The sequence below is a fragment of the Ostrea edulis genome, chromosome 2 (genome assembly GCF_947568905.1).
Source record: "Ostrea edulis chromosome 2, xbOstEdul1.1, whole genome shotgun sequence".
NCBI lineage: Eukaryota > Metazoa > Mollusca > Bivalvia > Ostreida > Ostreidae > Ostrea > Ostrea edulis.
In genome coordinates, this window is record NC_079165.1 from 57,617,894 (window position 1) to 57,632,893 (window position 15,000).

The 15,000-nt window shown below is 34.4% G+C and overlaps 1 protein-coding gene across 1 annotated transcript in view; it reads right to left on the minus strand.

Moving 5' to 3' along the window:
* The window catches only part of LOC125681984 (zinc finger protein 330 homolog), a 23,047-nt gene that overhangs the window by 2,440 nt on the left and 5,607 nt on the right, over nt 1–15,000 (minus strand). Inside the window, exons 2-7 of the mRNA XM_048922345.2 lie at nt 14,386–14,405; nt 14,026–14,096; nt 2,963–3,042; nt 1,761–1,887; nt 1,458–1,562; nt 946–992 (exon numbers count right to left, since the gene is read on the minus strand). Of these exons, the coding sequence (XP_048778302.2) occupies nt 946–992; nt 1,458–1,562; nt 1,761–1,887; nt 2,963–3,042; nt 14,026–14,096; nt 14,386–14,405 (450 nt within the window). The remainder of the gene's footprint in view (nt 1–945; nt 993–1,457; nt 1,563–1,760; nt 1,888–2,962; nt 3,043–14,025; nt 14,097–14,385; nt 14,406–15,000) is intronic.

A 15,000-nucleotide genomic window follows, 5' to 3' on the forward strand; every position in this document is an offset into this window, starting at 1 on the left:
ATTCCAAAAATACAGGAACTCTTCGGGGCCAAAGTAATTAAAATAAGATCCTTTGACCTGCTCATCTGCTGTGTAGTGATAGTAGATGAGCGGATCAAAGGATCTAATTTTAATTAGATTGTCTTCGGGGCCATTAGTGGTACATTATACATGACAAATGGGTGTTACAATATATGCGATACAGTTTTCAATTCATAATCCGAGATTAGGGGTCATTTCCCTAAGATTTGTTATAAAAAAAAATTTCAACTTATAAAGCAAATTAAATCAAAATGATCTCATTTGCTTTTAGAATTGTGTGAAGTCTGCATGGATGCAAGAGGTACTCAAGAGAGATAGAAGGTAGATCTAAGCATACTAAATCCCTAACTAATTTACTGGAAAAAAAGCATGCAGTACTTCCAAACAATTATATACTGTATTAGTCTAATAATTATAACCATGAACTAAACAAATGCAAGCCATTGATCATTGATGCACGCCTAGAAAATGCAGTCAATCAAAATAATGAAGGGCTTGGTTTTTTTATGAAATGGCTTCTTTTTTTTGTTATTTTAAATTCATGTCTCGGGGAAATTTTTGACTACCAATGGGAAACATTTTTTTATTCTCAATTTCAAGTCTCCTGGCTGATCAGGGAGGTATCATATCACATGTATGCTGTTCTGGAGAAGTTAAGCTTCATCTCAGCCAATCAAATGCCTGGTGGCCATCTTGAATTCAAAGTCTATATTAGATGTGGTGATTGGGTATGTAGCCATTCTATTCAGGATTGAAATATAACTATACAGAAATTGATGTAAAACAAATGTTGGACACAAAGTGATGGCTATTTATAGATCACACTGATCCACAATCCAGTGAGCTAAAACTGAGGTAAAAAAACTTTGTTAAGTGACATATCTTTAAAATATCAAAACCACATGAATTAATATAATGACCTACCTTGCATCTAAGGCATGAATATTGTCCAAGTTTATTACAGGACAAACCTAAGAAATTGAAATATTATAAACATGAAGAGAAGAATTTTTTAAGTCATGAACCACTTTCAAATTTGATTTAATGCTAAAAATATTTGTTAAATTTGCTAAGATAGGAAATTTTACTGTACAGTATCATAAAATTTCTGTCAAAATCTAAAACCTGAAGCTCCAAAGGCATTGCAAATGGAGAAGCAAAGAATTGAAAAATGTAATGCATGATGCAAATTCACATCAATATCCTCATCCTTGTGCACAAATAAATTTTACAGTAAAAATACTTTTTTCACACTGTCACAGATGTAGTGTAACGTGATTAAATCACAAAATAAAATTTTTCTTTTCATCGAAGATACTTTCCTCTCTATTGTTTGAATTTGAAGTTGTTCCTGCAACATGTACCTTGCAGATGACCAATATAATCTAAAATCACCAAAGGTAAGATGAAATAATAATAATATCCATGTGTCTTACATTTGAAGTTTTCCGAATCCAGTTGTTGGCAGCTTGCTTGGTGTTCAAACTGATCATCTTCACATAAGAACTTTTTACAGTATGAGCACTTGAAAATTCTTCCACCTGCAGAAATCAATGGTCATTTATAATGATACAATATACAAACTGTATGCATGTTTTAACATAGTGTTAGCATGAGAAGAGAGTTGATCACTGTGTGTGTGTCCCTTTGTAAATACACTTGGAATGTAAATGTTCCTTTGAGCTGTTTTTTTTCCTTAAGAAATGATACATGATATTTTCTATCAGTAAGCAGTGTACCTTGATCCCACACCCCTCTCTTACACTCGCAGCATTCCGCCTCCCTCAACGGACAGCTACAGGCGTGGACAGACAGACACCGTGAGCCATGACAGATCCAGGCCTCGCAGAAATCACAGATTGCTCCCTGTAACAAAGGACTAGTACCTCTAACATGGAAAAATCATACATGGTGGTGAATAACACGAAATACATGATTATAGATTTCAAAAAATTATGGCAAATGGAGAATATACTCATATTCCAACTTCTTTCTTTCTAAAAGTGATTTTGCAGATACAGAGAAAACTGCCCAACCACCTGACCAGTCCATTTCATCATAAATTTTTACCCCAATTGTCTTTTTTCGTGCATCAGAATACTCTGACACTGCTAGTTGAATAAGACAGGTTTGACTGTATTTCTGGTTAGACTTATTGCATAAAACACGCTTGACTGTATTTCTGGTTAGACTGATTGAAATAAACAAGTTTGACTGTATTTCTGGTTAGACTGATTGAATAAGACAGGTTTGACTGTATTTCTGTTGAATTAGACAGGTTTGACATTATTTCTGGTTAAACTGATTGAATAAGACAGATTTGACTGTAATTCTGGTTAGACTGATTGAATTAGACAGGTTTGACTGTATTTCTGGTTAGATTGATTGAATGAGACAGGTTTGACTGTATTTCTGGTTAGACTGGTTGAATTAGACAGGCTTGACTGTATTTCTGATTAGATTGATTGAATGAGACAGGTTTGACTATTTCTGGTTAGACTGATTGAAATAAACAAGTTTGACTATATTTCTGGTTAGACTGATTGAATGAGACAGGTTTGACTATTTCTGGTTAGACTGATTGAATGAGACAGGTTTGACTGTATTTCTGGTTAGACTGATTGAATGAGACAGGTTTGACTATTTCTGGTTAGACTGATTGAATGAGACAGGTTTGACTGTATTTCTGGTTAGACTGATTGAATGAGACAGGTTTGACTGTATTTCTGTTGAATTAGACAGGTTTTACCTTATTTCTGGTTAGACTGATTGAATAAGACAGGTTTGACTGTAATTCTGGTTAGATTGATTGAATGAGACAGGTTTGACTGTATTTCTGGTTACACTGATTGAATAAGACAGGCTTGACTGTATTTCTGGTTAGACTGATTGAAATAAACAAGTTTGACTATATTTCTAGTTACACTGAAACTCCACTTACCACCATAGCCATTCCAGTCGCATTGGTTCCAGTATGTTTTATACAGCAATCGCCCAATTTAGCCATACACTTTTGTTTTCCTTTGAAATATGATGATAAATATATAATTGTGCATTATAAATACAAGTACATGGACTTATTTAGTATTGTAGGAATCGTAACAAGAGGCCCATGGGCCACATTGCCAAACAGAGCACTTTTATTTTTAATATATATACATCAACCTCTTTGACTGTGGTCTTGTTGGAACTTTTATCTAAAAATAGACTTAAATCACATGTATAGGAGTTTAGCCTAATAATTTTTCTGCTGACTCTCAATGCCCCAAACTTCAACATCTCAAAGTTCTTGATAGTGAAAACATGAACCCAATTTTTTTTTCTACATAATTAAGCAAATTAACTCTTGGTCTTTCGAAATTTTGATCCCTTGAAGTTCTTGATCTTCTCAAAGTTAGATTTGGATCCCATGAAGTTTTTCACTCTTGACATGTCAAAGTGTTGGTAGTGGATACATCGAATCAGTCAAGCATGTAATTATTTCCACTTGGACCTTGCCTGGATAATGGTGAATGTATGGGGTTAGTGTGGTCATGTTAATTATGTGTTTGTACATGACACAACACTTGTGAAAGCCAATATCCCCCCTTTTTTAATGGGGTGGGGGTGGGGGTGGGGGGTGGGGGTGGTTGGTTACTAATTATTTTACCAACTAGAAGTGTCGGCACGACAAAAATGCTCCCGCCTGCAGTAAAGTCAAATGGAGGAAATCCATTGAAGTATAGCATTGAATGTGGTATTCAGATTGTATGTTACACATATTTAGTACAATGAAGAACTCAACAACAATCCTTTATATGTTCTAACAGCCATAAAATAAATACATTAATTTTTCTATGTTAAAAGGGCACAACTTCATCAAAAATCAACAAACTGGAACAAAACTCAAACTCGATCTGTAACCTACAAAATATCGATTTAATATCTGAAGGTGTTTAGAAAAATAAGTCCAGAAAACTGGTTGTCGCAGAAGGACAAAAAAGGGTAAAACTATATGCCCCTACGACTTTGTGGCGGGGGCATAAAACTGAACTTTTGATTTCATAAAACACTTCTGTATTAAATGGTTAAGAAGATAAAATGGAGTTATTCCCTTTTTTGAATATGATAATTTTAGTCTAAGGCAGCGGTGCCTGAGAAACTAGAGATAAAATGTTTGGCCTAATCCCTTATGCATAAGAGAAATTTGACAACTTCTGCATGTGTGTTTAGTAAGGATAAGTGCTAAGAATAATTTAGATTTCAAACAGATATTAGAATATATATATATATATATAATAATAATAATAATAAAAAAAACCCAACCAACTAGTAAGAATGGAAAGAGATCTATGAATCATCAAGGATTGCCTCCGATTACAATGGACAATCCCAGGTTGAATCAGTAGTTATTTAGGATGGACACATGTCACTGCACAACAATGCATTTCATTCATCAGATAGCACAAGAAAAACACCCTATGTAAGCATTTCATGGGCGTATTATGTACCGTTTACGGTACTCTTGTTAAATCACAGCAGCTGAATAACAACTGGGCCAATGTGACTTAGGTGAACAATGTGGCTCTTGGGTCTCTTGTTTGTTATAGGTGATGGAGAAACCTAATTAACTTTGTCTGTTACTGATACAATTTTCATTCAACATTATTCAATCTCTGCATTGATTTCACACACATCAGATGGTGCACACCCCATGTTCTGAACATATTTATAATTTGTATAACTTTGCTTCAGGCAGTATCAGCCATCATGAGGCTGTGACAAACTTTCATATGAACAAAGGGTCTTAGCTTAAAAATCAAGATTTCCTCAAAATGGACCAAGTTCAACAATCTGTAATTTTTTCAAAAATGGAAGAAAATCAAAATCCTTCCCCAGATGCACATCTTCAATACCCATACAAACACTCCACAAAATAAGATGGTCCTCACTTGAAAACTGTGGGAGGAGTTGGGCAAACAAATTATGTACCCTCCATAGAATATTAATTTCCAAATAGACTAAGTTCAACAACCTGTAATTTTCTCAAAAATTGTAGAAAATCAAAATCCATTTCACATGCACATCTTCAATACCCATACAAACACTCCACAAAATAAGAAGGCTCTCATTTGAAAACTGTGGAAGGAGTAGGGCGGACAAATTATGTACCCTCCATATAATAATTATTTCCAAATAAAGGGGCAAAACTCCTGGAAAAAAGGTCGAAATGGATCAAAATTGCAGTATGATCTAGAGTGACCCACAAAGAAGCTACACAGCAAGTTTCAGCATGATATGTGAAAGTGAAATGAAATTATAAAGAGAAAACCCCGAACAGACGGACGGATGTACAGATATCGCTGTACCATAATACGTCCCGTCTAAAGACAGGTGTATAAAAACAAAAAAATTTAATCTTCATTCCAATGAAAATATTTGACCGTACATTGTGGCCCCAACGGGTTATGACATAACCATGATACAAGGTCAAAAATCATGATATGAAATGTAAGGTCTTGCCATGAGAAATCTACATACAAAACATGAAACCCCTACCTCAAACAGTTCAGGAGATATTGCCTTAAAAGTAAGTCAAAATTTAAAGTCAAGGTTACAAGGTCAAAACCTTTAATGCCAAAAATGTTTTTGGGAAATACTGATGCCACCATATGGTAGCAAATTAATTCTGCTAACTATTCAAAAGTTATGGCCAATGTTATAAGTTTTTCAAAAATAGGCCAAACTCTTAAGGTGAAGGTCATAAAGTAAAAAATGTTGGTACCAAAAGAAAGGTCTTGTCATAAGGAATACACATGTGAAATATGAAAGCCCTAGCACTAAGCTGTCAAAAGTTATAGCCAGGGTTAAAGTTTTTCAAAAATAGGTCAAACTCCAAGGTGAAGGTCATAAAGTCACACAATAGGCCCATGGGCCACATCGCTCACCTGAGTCACCTTGGCTCATATCTAAAGATTTTTCCTATATATTCGCATGTAAAACTTTGATCCCTATTGTGGCCCCAACCTACTCCCGGGGACCATGATTTTTACAAACTTGAATCTGCATTATGTCAGGAAGCTTTCATGTAAACATAAACTTTTCTGGCCCAGTGATTTTTCAGAAGAAGATTTTAAAATGTTTTTTCCTATTTATTAGTTATGTAAAACTTTGATTTCCTATTGTGGTCCCATCCTAGCCTAGGGGTCATGAGTTTATAACAAACTTGAATCTGCACTATGTCAGGAAGCTTTCATGTTAATCTCAGCTTTTCTGGCTTAGTGTTTCTTGAGAAGAATATTTTTAAAGATTTTCCCTATATATTTGTATGTAAAACTTTGATCCCCCTATTGTCGCCTCAACTTACCCCTGGGGGCCATGATTTTAACAAACTTGAATCTGCACTTTGTCAGGAAGCTTTCATGTAAATTTCCGCTTTCCTGATCTAGTAGTTTTTGAGAAGAATTTTTTAAAAGATTTTCCCTATGTATTTGTATGTAAAACTTTGATCCCCTATTGTGACCCCATCCTACCCCTGGGGGACATGATTTTAACAAACTTGAATCTGCATTATGTCAGGAAGCTGTCACGTCAATATCAGCTTTTCTGGCTCAGTGGTTTTTGAGAAGAAGATTTTTAAAGATTTTTCCTATATATTTGTATGTAAAACTTTGATCCCCTATTGTCGCCTCATCTTACCCCCGGGGGCCATGATTTTAACAAACTTGAATCTGCACTATGTCAGGAAGTTTTCATGTAAATATTAGCTTTTCTGGCTTAGTGGTTTTTAAGAAGATTTTTAAAGATTTTCCCTATATATTTGTATGTATAACTTAATTTGATCCCTTATTGTCGCCTCATCTTACACACGGGGACCATGGTTTTAACTAACTTGAATCTACACTATGTAAGGAAGCTTTCATGTAAATTTCAGCTCTTCTTGACCATTGTTTCTTGAGAAGATTTTTAAATGACCCCATCCTATTTTGGCATTTTTGTGATCATCTCCCCTTTGAAGGGGACATGGCCCTTCATTTGAACAAACTTGAAAGCTCTTCACCCAAGGATGCTTTTGGCCAAATTTGGTTATAATTGCCCCCAATGGTTCTGGAGAAGAAGTCGAATATGTAAAATGTTTACAGACAGACGGACAGACAGAAGACTGACAACAGGTGATCAGAATTGCTCAGCACAGGAGCTAAAAAGTCAAAATTGTTGGAACCAAAAGAAAGGTCTTGTCACAAGACATAGCACTAAGCATTCAAGAGTTATGGCCAAGGGTAAATTTTTCGCGGAAAAAACAGACAGACGTACAGACCAAAAGCTATATGCCCAAAAATCTCTGATTATGGAAGCTTAAAAAGGTCTTGTCACAAGAAATGCTCATATGAAATATGAGAGACCTAACACTCACATTCTAAAGTTATGAAAAAAGTTTTAAAATTTGGGTCAAACTCTAAAGGTTAAAGATCATGGCATGAAATGTAAACTAGGTCTTGCTATAAGGAATCAGAATATGAAAGCCCTACCTGAAATAGTTCAGGAGATATTGCCTAGTATAAGTTTTCTTTAAAAATAGGTCAAATTTTCAAGGTCAGGTGAAAATAAAAATAGAAAGGTCTTATTCTTAAAAGGAATTTGTAATAATTACAGTGGTCCCTTGATATATTGCCCCGTTTTAATGTCACCCCCGCTTATCGTTTGAAAACCCTAAAGAACAGATTTCTTCCCATGTTAACACCCCTGATATAATGCCAACCTCGCATAATGCCACATGTCACTGATATTTGCACAAACAAATGGTCCAATTTTGTAGAGTTTACTGTTGATAATAATGCCAATTACCTAACACCCATCAATAATCACACCTGTACTTTGATAGCTGTGTGGTGAAGTGTGATAGTCTGGAGAGGTATGCAGGTGGTCAGGTTATTTACTATTAATTGCTGAATTAAACTCAAGATAATCTAAATGTTTATACAGAATGGAGTCCAAATAACTTTATGGTATTGAATTTCTTTTGACTGCTCAGTGAATTGTCCTTAAAGGGACTGGTTCACGATTTTTGATAAAAATATTTTTTATTTTTTATGTTAAACATTAAAAATATAACTCATTTTATGTTGACAGCCAAAATTTTGACCTTCTGAATGCAAGAATGAATTCAATATTTTAGCCTTAAATCTGTGTTATGTAAACAAAGATTCGAGTGTTTTTATGTAAACAAACAAAGAAGTGAAATATTGATTTCGTAATACCGGTATAATACATCTTAATTTTGCATAGTCATAAATTTTAACTTTTAGATGACACATTTTACCCCAAAAATGCTTGAAATGTGAAAGATATAATAAACTTAGATCGATATCCATTTCTTTTGAAAATTTCGTAAACAATTGCATACCACAATCTTTGTTTACAAAACAAGTAATAAACTTTCTAAAATGAGCTTCTGTGATCATGTATAACCTTAATTTTCATGTGAAATCTTTCAATACACTTTAGACAGTAGATTTTGATCATTAAAAGTGAAAAACAAAAATTTGGGGGAAATCGTGAATCAGTCCCTTTAATGGTGAATTCATTATATTGCCCTCCTACTTTATTGCCCAAATTCGTTTTGAACAAAAGTTGGCAATATATCGAGGGAGCACTGTAATTCCCTGTAAATCTGATCTCCTATAGTGGCCCCACCCTACCCTTGGGACTCCTGATTGAACAAACTTTAATTTGCACTACCTCAGAATGCTTGCATATTGACATAACTAATAATGGTTCTGCTGTTCTTGATATAACTGATAATGGTTCTGCTGTTCTTGATATAACTGATAATGGTTCTGCTGTTCTTGATATAACTAATAATGGTTCTGCTGTTCTTGATATAACTGATAATGGTTCTGCTGCTCTTGATATAACTAATAATGGTTCTGCTGTTCTTGATATAACTAATAATGGTTCTGCTGTTCTTGATATAACTAATAATGGTTCTGTTGTTCTTGATATAACTAATAATGGTTCTGCTGTTCTTGAGAAGAAGATTTTAAAAGATGTTTCTCTATACATGTATATTCCCATATAAAAATTTGATCTTGAGAGGAAGATTTTAAAAGATGTTTCCCTATACATGTATATTCCCATAAAAAAATTTGATCCCCTATTGTGGCTTTAACCTACCTCAGGAAGTTCATGATTTAAACAAACTTGAATCTGCACTATCTGTAATGTTCGTATGACTAATTATGATCATCCTGAGTTGAAATATTTTAAAGATGTTTCCCTATACATTTGTATATTCTTATGTAAAACTTTGTTCCACTATTGTGACTCCACCCTACCGCCAGAGGTCATGATTTGAACAAACTTCAATCTGCATCACCTGGGGATGCTTGCATATTTACATGAATAATCAAGGACCTGCTGTTATTGAGAAGATTTATGCTATATATTCCCATGAAAAACTTTGATCCCCTATTGTGGCACCATCCTACCCTCAAGGCTACAATTTAAACAAACTTGAATCTGCACTACTTGGATATGCTTGCATCTTAATAGTACTCATCATGACCCTGTTGTCATATAGAAGGTGATTTTTAAATATTTTCCCATACATGTATATCCCCATCCCCTACTGTGGCTCCATCCTACCTCGAGGAGGGGGGGGGGGGGGGCATGATTTGAAAAAAGTTGAATCTACACTTTGCCAGGAAGCCTTCATGAAAATTTCATCTTTTCTGGCCTCATGGTTCTTGAGAGGTAGATTTTTAAATGACCCTACTCTACCTTTTTTCCTTTTATTGATTATTTCCCCTTTCAAAGGGGCATGACCCTTAATTTGAGCAAACTTGAATCCCTTTACCAAAGAATGATTTGTACCAAGTTTAATTAGAATTGGTTCAGTGGTTCTGGAGAAGAAAATGAAAATTTGAAAAGGTACACATATGGATGATCTGAAAAGAATTTTGTCAATCAGAGATGTGCATCTGCAATATCTGTACCATCACTAATCATATTTCAGTAATGTTAAGTCTTAAGGAGGTATGCTACACTAGAGAAATTTGATGTAGATGAAAAGTGGAGGATATGTACAACAATATTTTGAAGTTGAAAATTTTCAAATTTACTTAAATACAGTTTTAGTAGAAGGTAATCTGAAAAAGATTTCAAACCCCTGCTGTACTCGAACCTGCGACCTACAGTTCATCAGTCGGTATTCTAACCTACTCGGCTAGGTATTCAAATTGAAAAGGAAAAGTCAAATATTGCTTATATTGATTTTTTCATCCATGTTTTTAAAGAAAGTCAGCCATTATGACGATGTACAGTACCTCCTTAAAGGTCACTGATTCCACAACCTAAGTACTCTAAACATGACAAAGTATAACATACATAACATCTACAAAGACAATTGTGAAATACATCCAAAATAGGATGTGAACTTTTGTCTGTACAAACACTGTGCAAGGTTCAAACAATATTGTATGAAAACTCTTGTAGAAGAAAACACCAGATTAGTTCTAAAGTAAGTTATGTCAAAAACATGAAAAATTCGAGTGAGCTAAAACTAGGTAATTTTTCTTCTTCAAATGTGTCCAAAGCACTAGGTACATATCCTCAATGTGTGTAATATCACCAGCTAAGTTTGAATAATGTGTATGGTCCATGTTCATCTATCATTTTTTTGTACAAACTAAATACTTCAAAGCAGATTAATTAGCTTTTTAAGTTATTAACTTTCCCTTAATTACATGCTTGAAAACATTTGCATGTAAAAGATAACAGTGAGGAAATTATCTAAAAAGTAAATATAGCAGGTACACGTAAATTACATTTGCCGCTCGTAAAGTCTGTTAGGCATCTCAGTCTAAATATAGGTCTGAAAAAGGTAAAACAACTAATTATTAGAGGTATCTGATATTTTTATTTCTCTTTAACTTTAAGTACGGTACTGTAGTAATAAACTACACAGCTTTACACAGATAAGACCACCAGTGCTCTCTTTTCTCTGAAAGTCTGAACTGGACACGTGATTGGTGCATTAAAAATGGCCGAGTGCCTATTGTTTGTAAATACTGATTTAAAATCAAACAAGAGGCCACATCGCTCACGTAAGTCACCTTGGCCCATATTTAAAGATTTTCATTATACATTTGCATTTAAAACTTTGATCCCCTATTGCAGTGTTCGAAATTAACCAAAGACCGACAGACCCAGTTTATGTCAAATGACAATGGTCTATACCAATTGTAATTGAGATAGACCAAATTGTCTATGCTGATTTTCTAGATTTAAAGCCATAAAGTTATTCCAAAGGACCCTGCATGGTCAGTCGACGTCTGATAAACGTTATGAGAGAAGGAGGATATTGTTATGGAAATGCGAAGAAAGTATGCTTTCTAAGAACATTAGAAGGAAATAACAATGTTTTAAATTTGTGTTATTTTTTTTTCACGGTTGCCGTCTATGCCAATTCGATGAGATGTATGGCAACTTGTTTTGGCATAGGCCTGTGGTTTATACCAAGTTTGAAATAAATTTCTAACACTGCTATTGTGCCCCATCCTACCCCCAGGGGCCATGATTTTAACATACTTGAATTTGCACTATGTCAGGAAGCTTTCATGTAAATTTGTATGTAACCGTACTTTCCTGGTCCAGTGGTTCTTGAGAAGAAGATTTTCAAAGATGTAGAACTTTGATCCCCTATTGTGACCCCAACCTACCCCCGGGTGTCATGGTTTTTAAGTTTTAACAAACTTGAATCTGCACTATGTCAGGAAGCTTTCATGTAAAGTTCAGCTCTTCTAGCTCAGTGGATCTTGAGAAGATTTTTAAATGACCCCACTCTATTTTAGCATTTTTGTGATTATCTTCCCTTTGAAGGGGGCATGGGCCATGGTTTGACACTATGGCACGTCCGACCGATCGAGCTACTAAATGATAGGTCCAGTCAGGTAAAATGTTGATTTACTAGTCCGTCTGGTCGTGTTGAAAAAATAAACAAGAAACTTTACTTTAAAGCTGTATGGTCCGAATTATAATATTTTTTTCCATCTCGTAAAAATGCTATTAAATCATCGCATGTATGTAGTTATGAGGCTGTATGACATATCCTACATTATTTCATCTGTTTTAACCCAAATTATTTGAATTTAAATCGATGTTTACAAATAATCGCGTCACCCTGCCATTTCAAGTGACAGTCACATGACCAGTTCAAACTTTCAGATCATCGTTGGTCTTATCTGTGTATTTTGTTTCAACAGTACTGTGACATAAATTTAATAGAAATAAAAATATCAAATACCTCTTAGTAATTCATTGTTTTAGCTCTTTCAGCCTTAAAACTAGACAGTAGCTTATGAGTTAATACATCATGTTGGGATTCCCCTGACGCGCGTGGGTCTATTTATAGACGTCTATTATGGGATGATTTATACATGTACCCACTATATTTACGTTCTAAACAATATTCTCACTGTTTTCTTTTACATGCAGATGTTTTCAAGCATGTAATTAAGGGAAAGTTAATAACTTTATAAAGTACTTAATCTGCTTTAAAGTAATGTACAAAAATAATACATGAACATCGGGTCATACAGCTTTAAATCATAAGATATTTTATTCTTAACTAGAAAAAATAACTGTAAAGAGTTTGCAAGCAATTTTGAACCACATGATGACATAATCTCTATTTCTTGACTTAGTTCCTTCTCTCCTCCTTGAGAATAGGGCCTCTAGCATGCATTTTCCAGTTTTTCCTGTCTTGTGCAGTTCTTGCTGTTTCAGTCCAGTTTGTAAACCCTAGCTGCTCTCTTTTTCTTTCCACCGTTCTTCTCAACGTTTCTTTTGGTTGACCTCTTTTCCTTCTACCTTCAGGTGTCCATGTCAATGCTACTCTGCAGTTGTTTTGTGCATGTTTTGACATGGACAACTGAAGGTAGAATCTCTATTTCTAGTTCTAATAAATAAGTCGCGGTCGAAGTGATGTTTTACAACATCTACTCGACGTTGATGTGTGTAAAGCTATGTTTCGGATAAACAGATATAAATTGAATTCATTTTTGTTTTTAAAAAACAGTGAATTAAATAAAAGAAAGTGTTTATCAAATTAATAAATTACGTCGTAAACAGCCATTATTCGTTGTTGACATATTTGCAGGAATGTCTCTATATTAAAATATGACTTCTCGTCCTCAAGGAATGATGTCCCAAGAGAAAAAAAGGAAAGGGTTGGGAAGAAACAAAGCAGGGCTTAAGAGATTGAAATTTTAAAAAACGGTTGATTTCATTTTGTTCTGAATACACTAAAGAATTTCCGTGCCGGGTAGAATTTAAAGAAACAGAAAATGTGTTTGAAAATAAAAATATGATTGTATGATGAGACTAAAGATTTTTTTGATACAATATGTTTTAGTTCAAACTTAACATTTGTCATTTTATTTAAAAATGGAGAAACTATCAGTTTTTACTGGAGAGTTGGTCAAGGCTAATGGATGTAAGGTCAGGTCTAGTAAAAATCATTTGAAGTAGCCCAACTGGTCTAGTGCTCAAAAAAGTAAATGTCAAATCCTGGGCCCTTCATTTGAACAAACTTGAAAGCCCCTCACCCAAAGATGCTTTTTGTCAAGTTTGGTTGAAATTGGCCCTGTGGTTCTGGGGAAGTCAAAAATGTAAAAAAAAGTTTACAGACAGACAGACAATGGAGATCAGACGATCAGAAAAGCTCACTTGAGCTTTCAGCTAAGGCGAGCTAATAATTCTGGTTAAAACTGGTAAAATAATGTATGACATGTTGTATAGTCTCATAAATACGTATGTGTGATGATTTAAACAGCATTTTTAAAAGGTGGAAAACAATTTGTTTACATTTGGACCATAAAACTTTTTTTTAAAAACTGCTGTGGTTACAGATTACACATGCCAGTGTCTCGAACATATCTATGAATGGAATGGATCTTGGACTTTCACTAAGCAACCTTGTAATGAAGTATTAAAAGAGTAGATTTCCTTTAGAGTTCCACTTACCACAGTGGCCACATACTGGAAGTCTCTGGAATGATGAACAAAAGTAGCAGAATGCTCTGTTCTTCTGGGATCTGTATACATAAAATTCATACCATTTCTAAACATCTGTCTTGTCAAAATTTTTATATCAAAAGACTCATCAGTATCATTGCAATAGATCATACAAGGTGTTCTGTCAAATGTATTTACTAAAATGCAATTTAGATAAAACTTCAAATGACGATGGAAATAGAATGCAAGCTCAGGTACACATTTACCATACTTGTCACAATTTTAGAGCAACCACTCAAGATTTATCCAGAGTTTTTGATAAAATTCAAATATAATAAAAGTACATGAAATACATAGAAATTTCCTTACCGCTTACATTGGTCACATTCCTGAAAAAAAAAAACACTTTACATTAGTAATCTATTTTTCAATGTAAAAACCTCTGTTTTGAATTGATAATAAATCTACCAGAATTTCTCAATTTGAAGAAGTGCCCATGGGCCACATCACTCACCTAAGTACATATGTAGCTGCATTTTCCTATGTATGACATTAAATCCCAATTTAAAAACCAACCTTGAATCAAACCTGGAGCTATCCCTTACATTACTAGTCAAGTTCTCTAACTGAGCTACTTATGGAATCTTAAACACACATTTGGCATTCCTCTGTGGATATCAGATGAACCAGATTTGTAAATATAAATCTCACATAAGTGTTACAATATTACCTGAGGCATATCAATTAAATTCCATTATTTTATTTTGATAACATGAACGAAATATGTTTATTTATTTCTGAAAAACTCTGGTGGACTGGTAAATTTTTCTGTGGACTGGTTGAAATTATACCCTATCAGTCCAGCTGGACTGGTGACGTAAAAAGTTAGTTTCAAACCCTGCATACATGTCCACGAGTTAGAGCCGAGTTATAAAGACACCAGTCTACTGATCAGAAGGCTTAACCCCCATCTAAAACTATTAT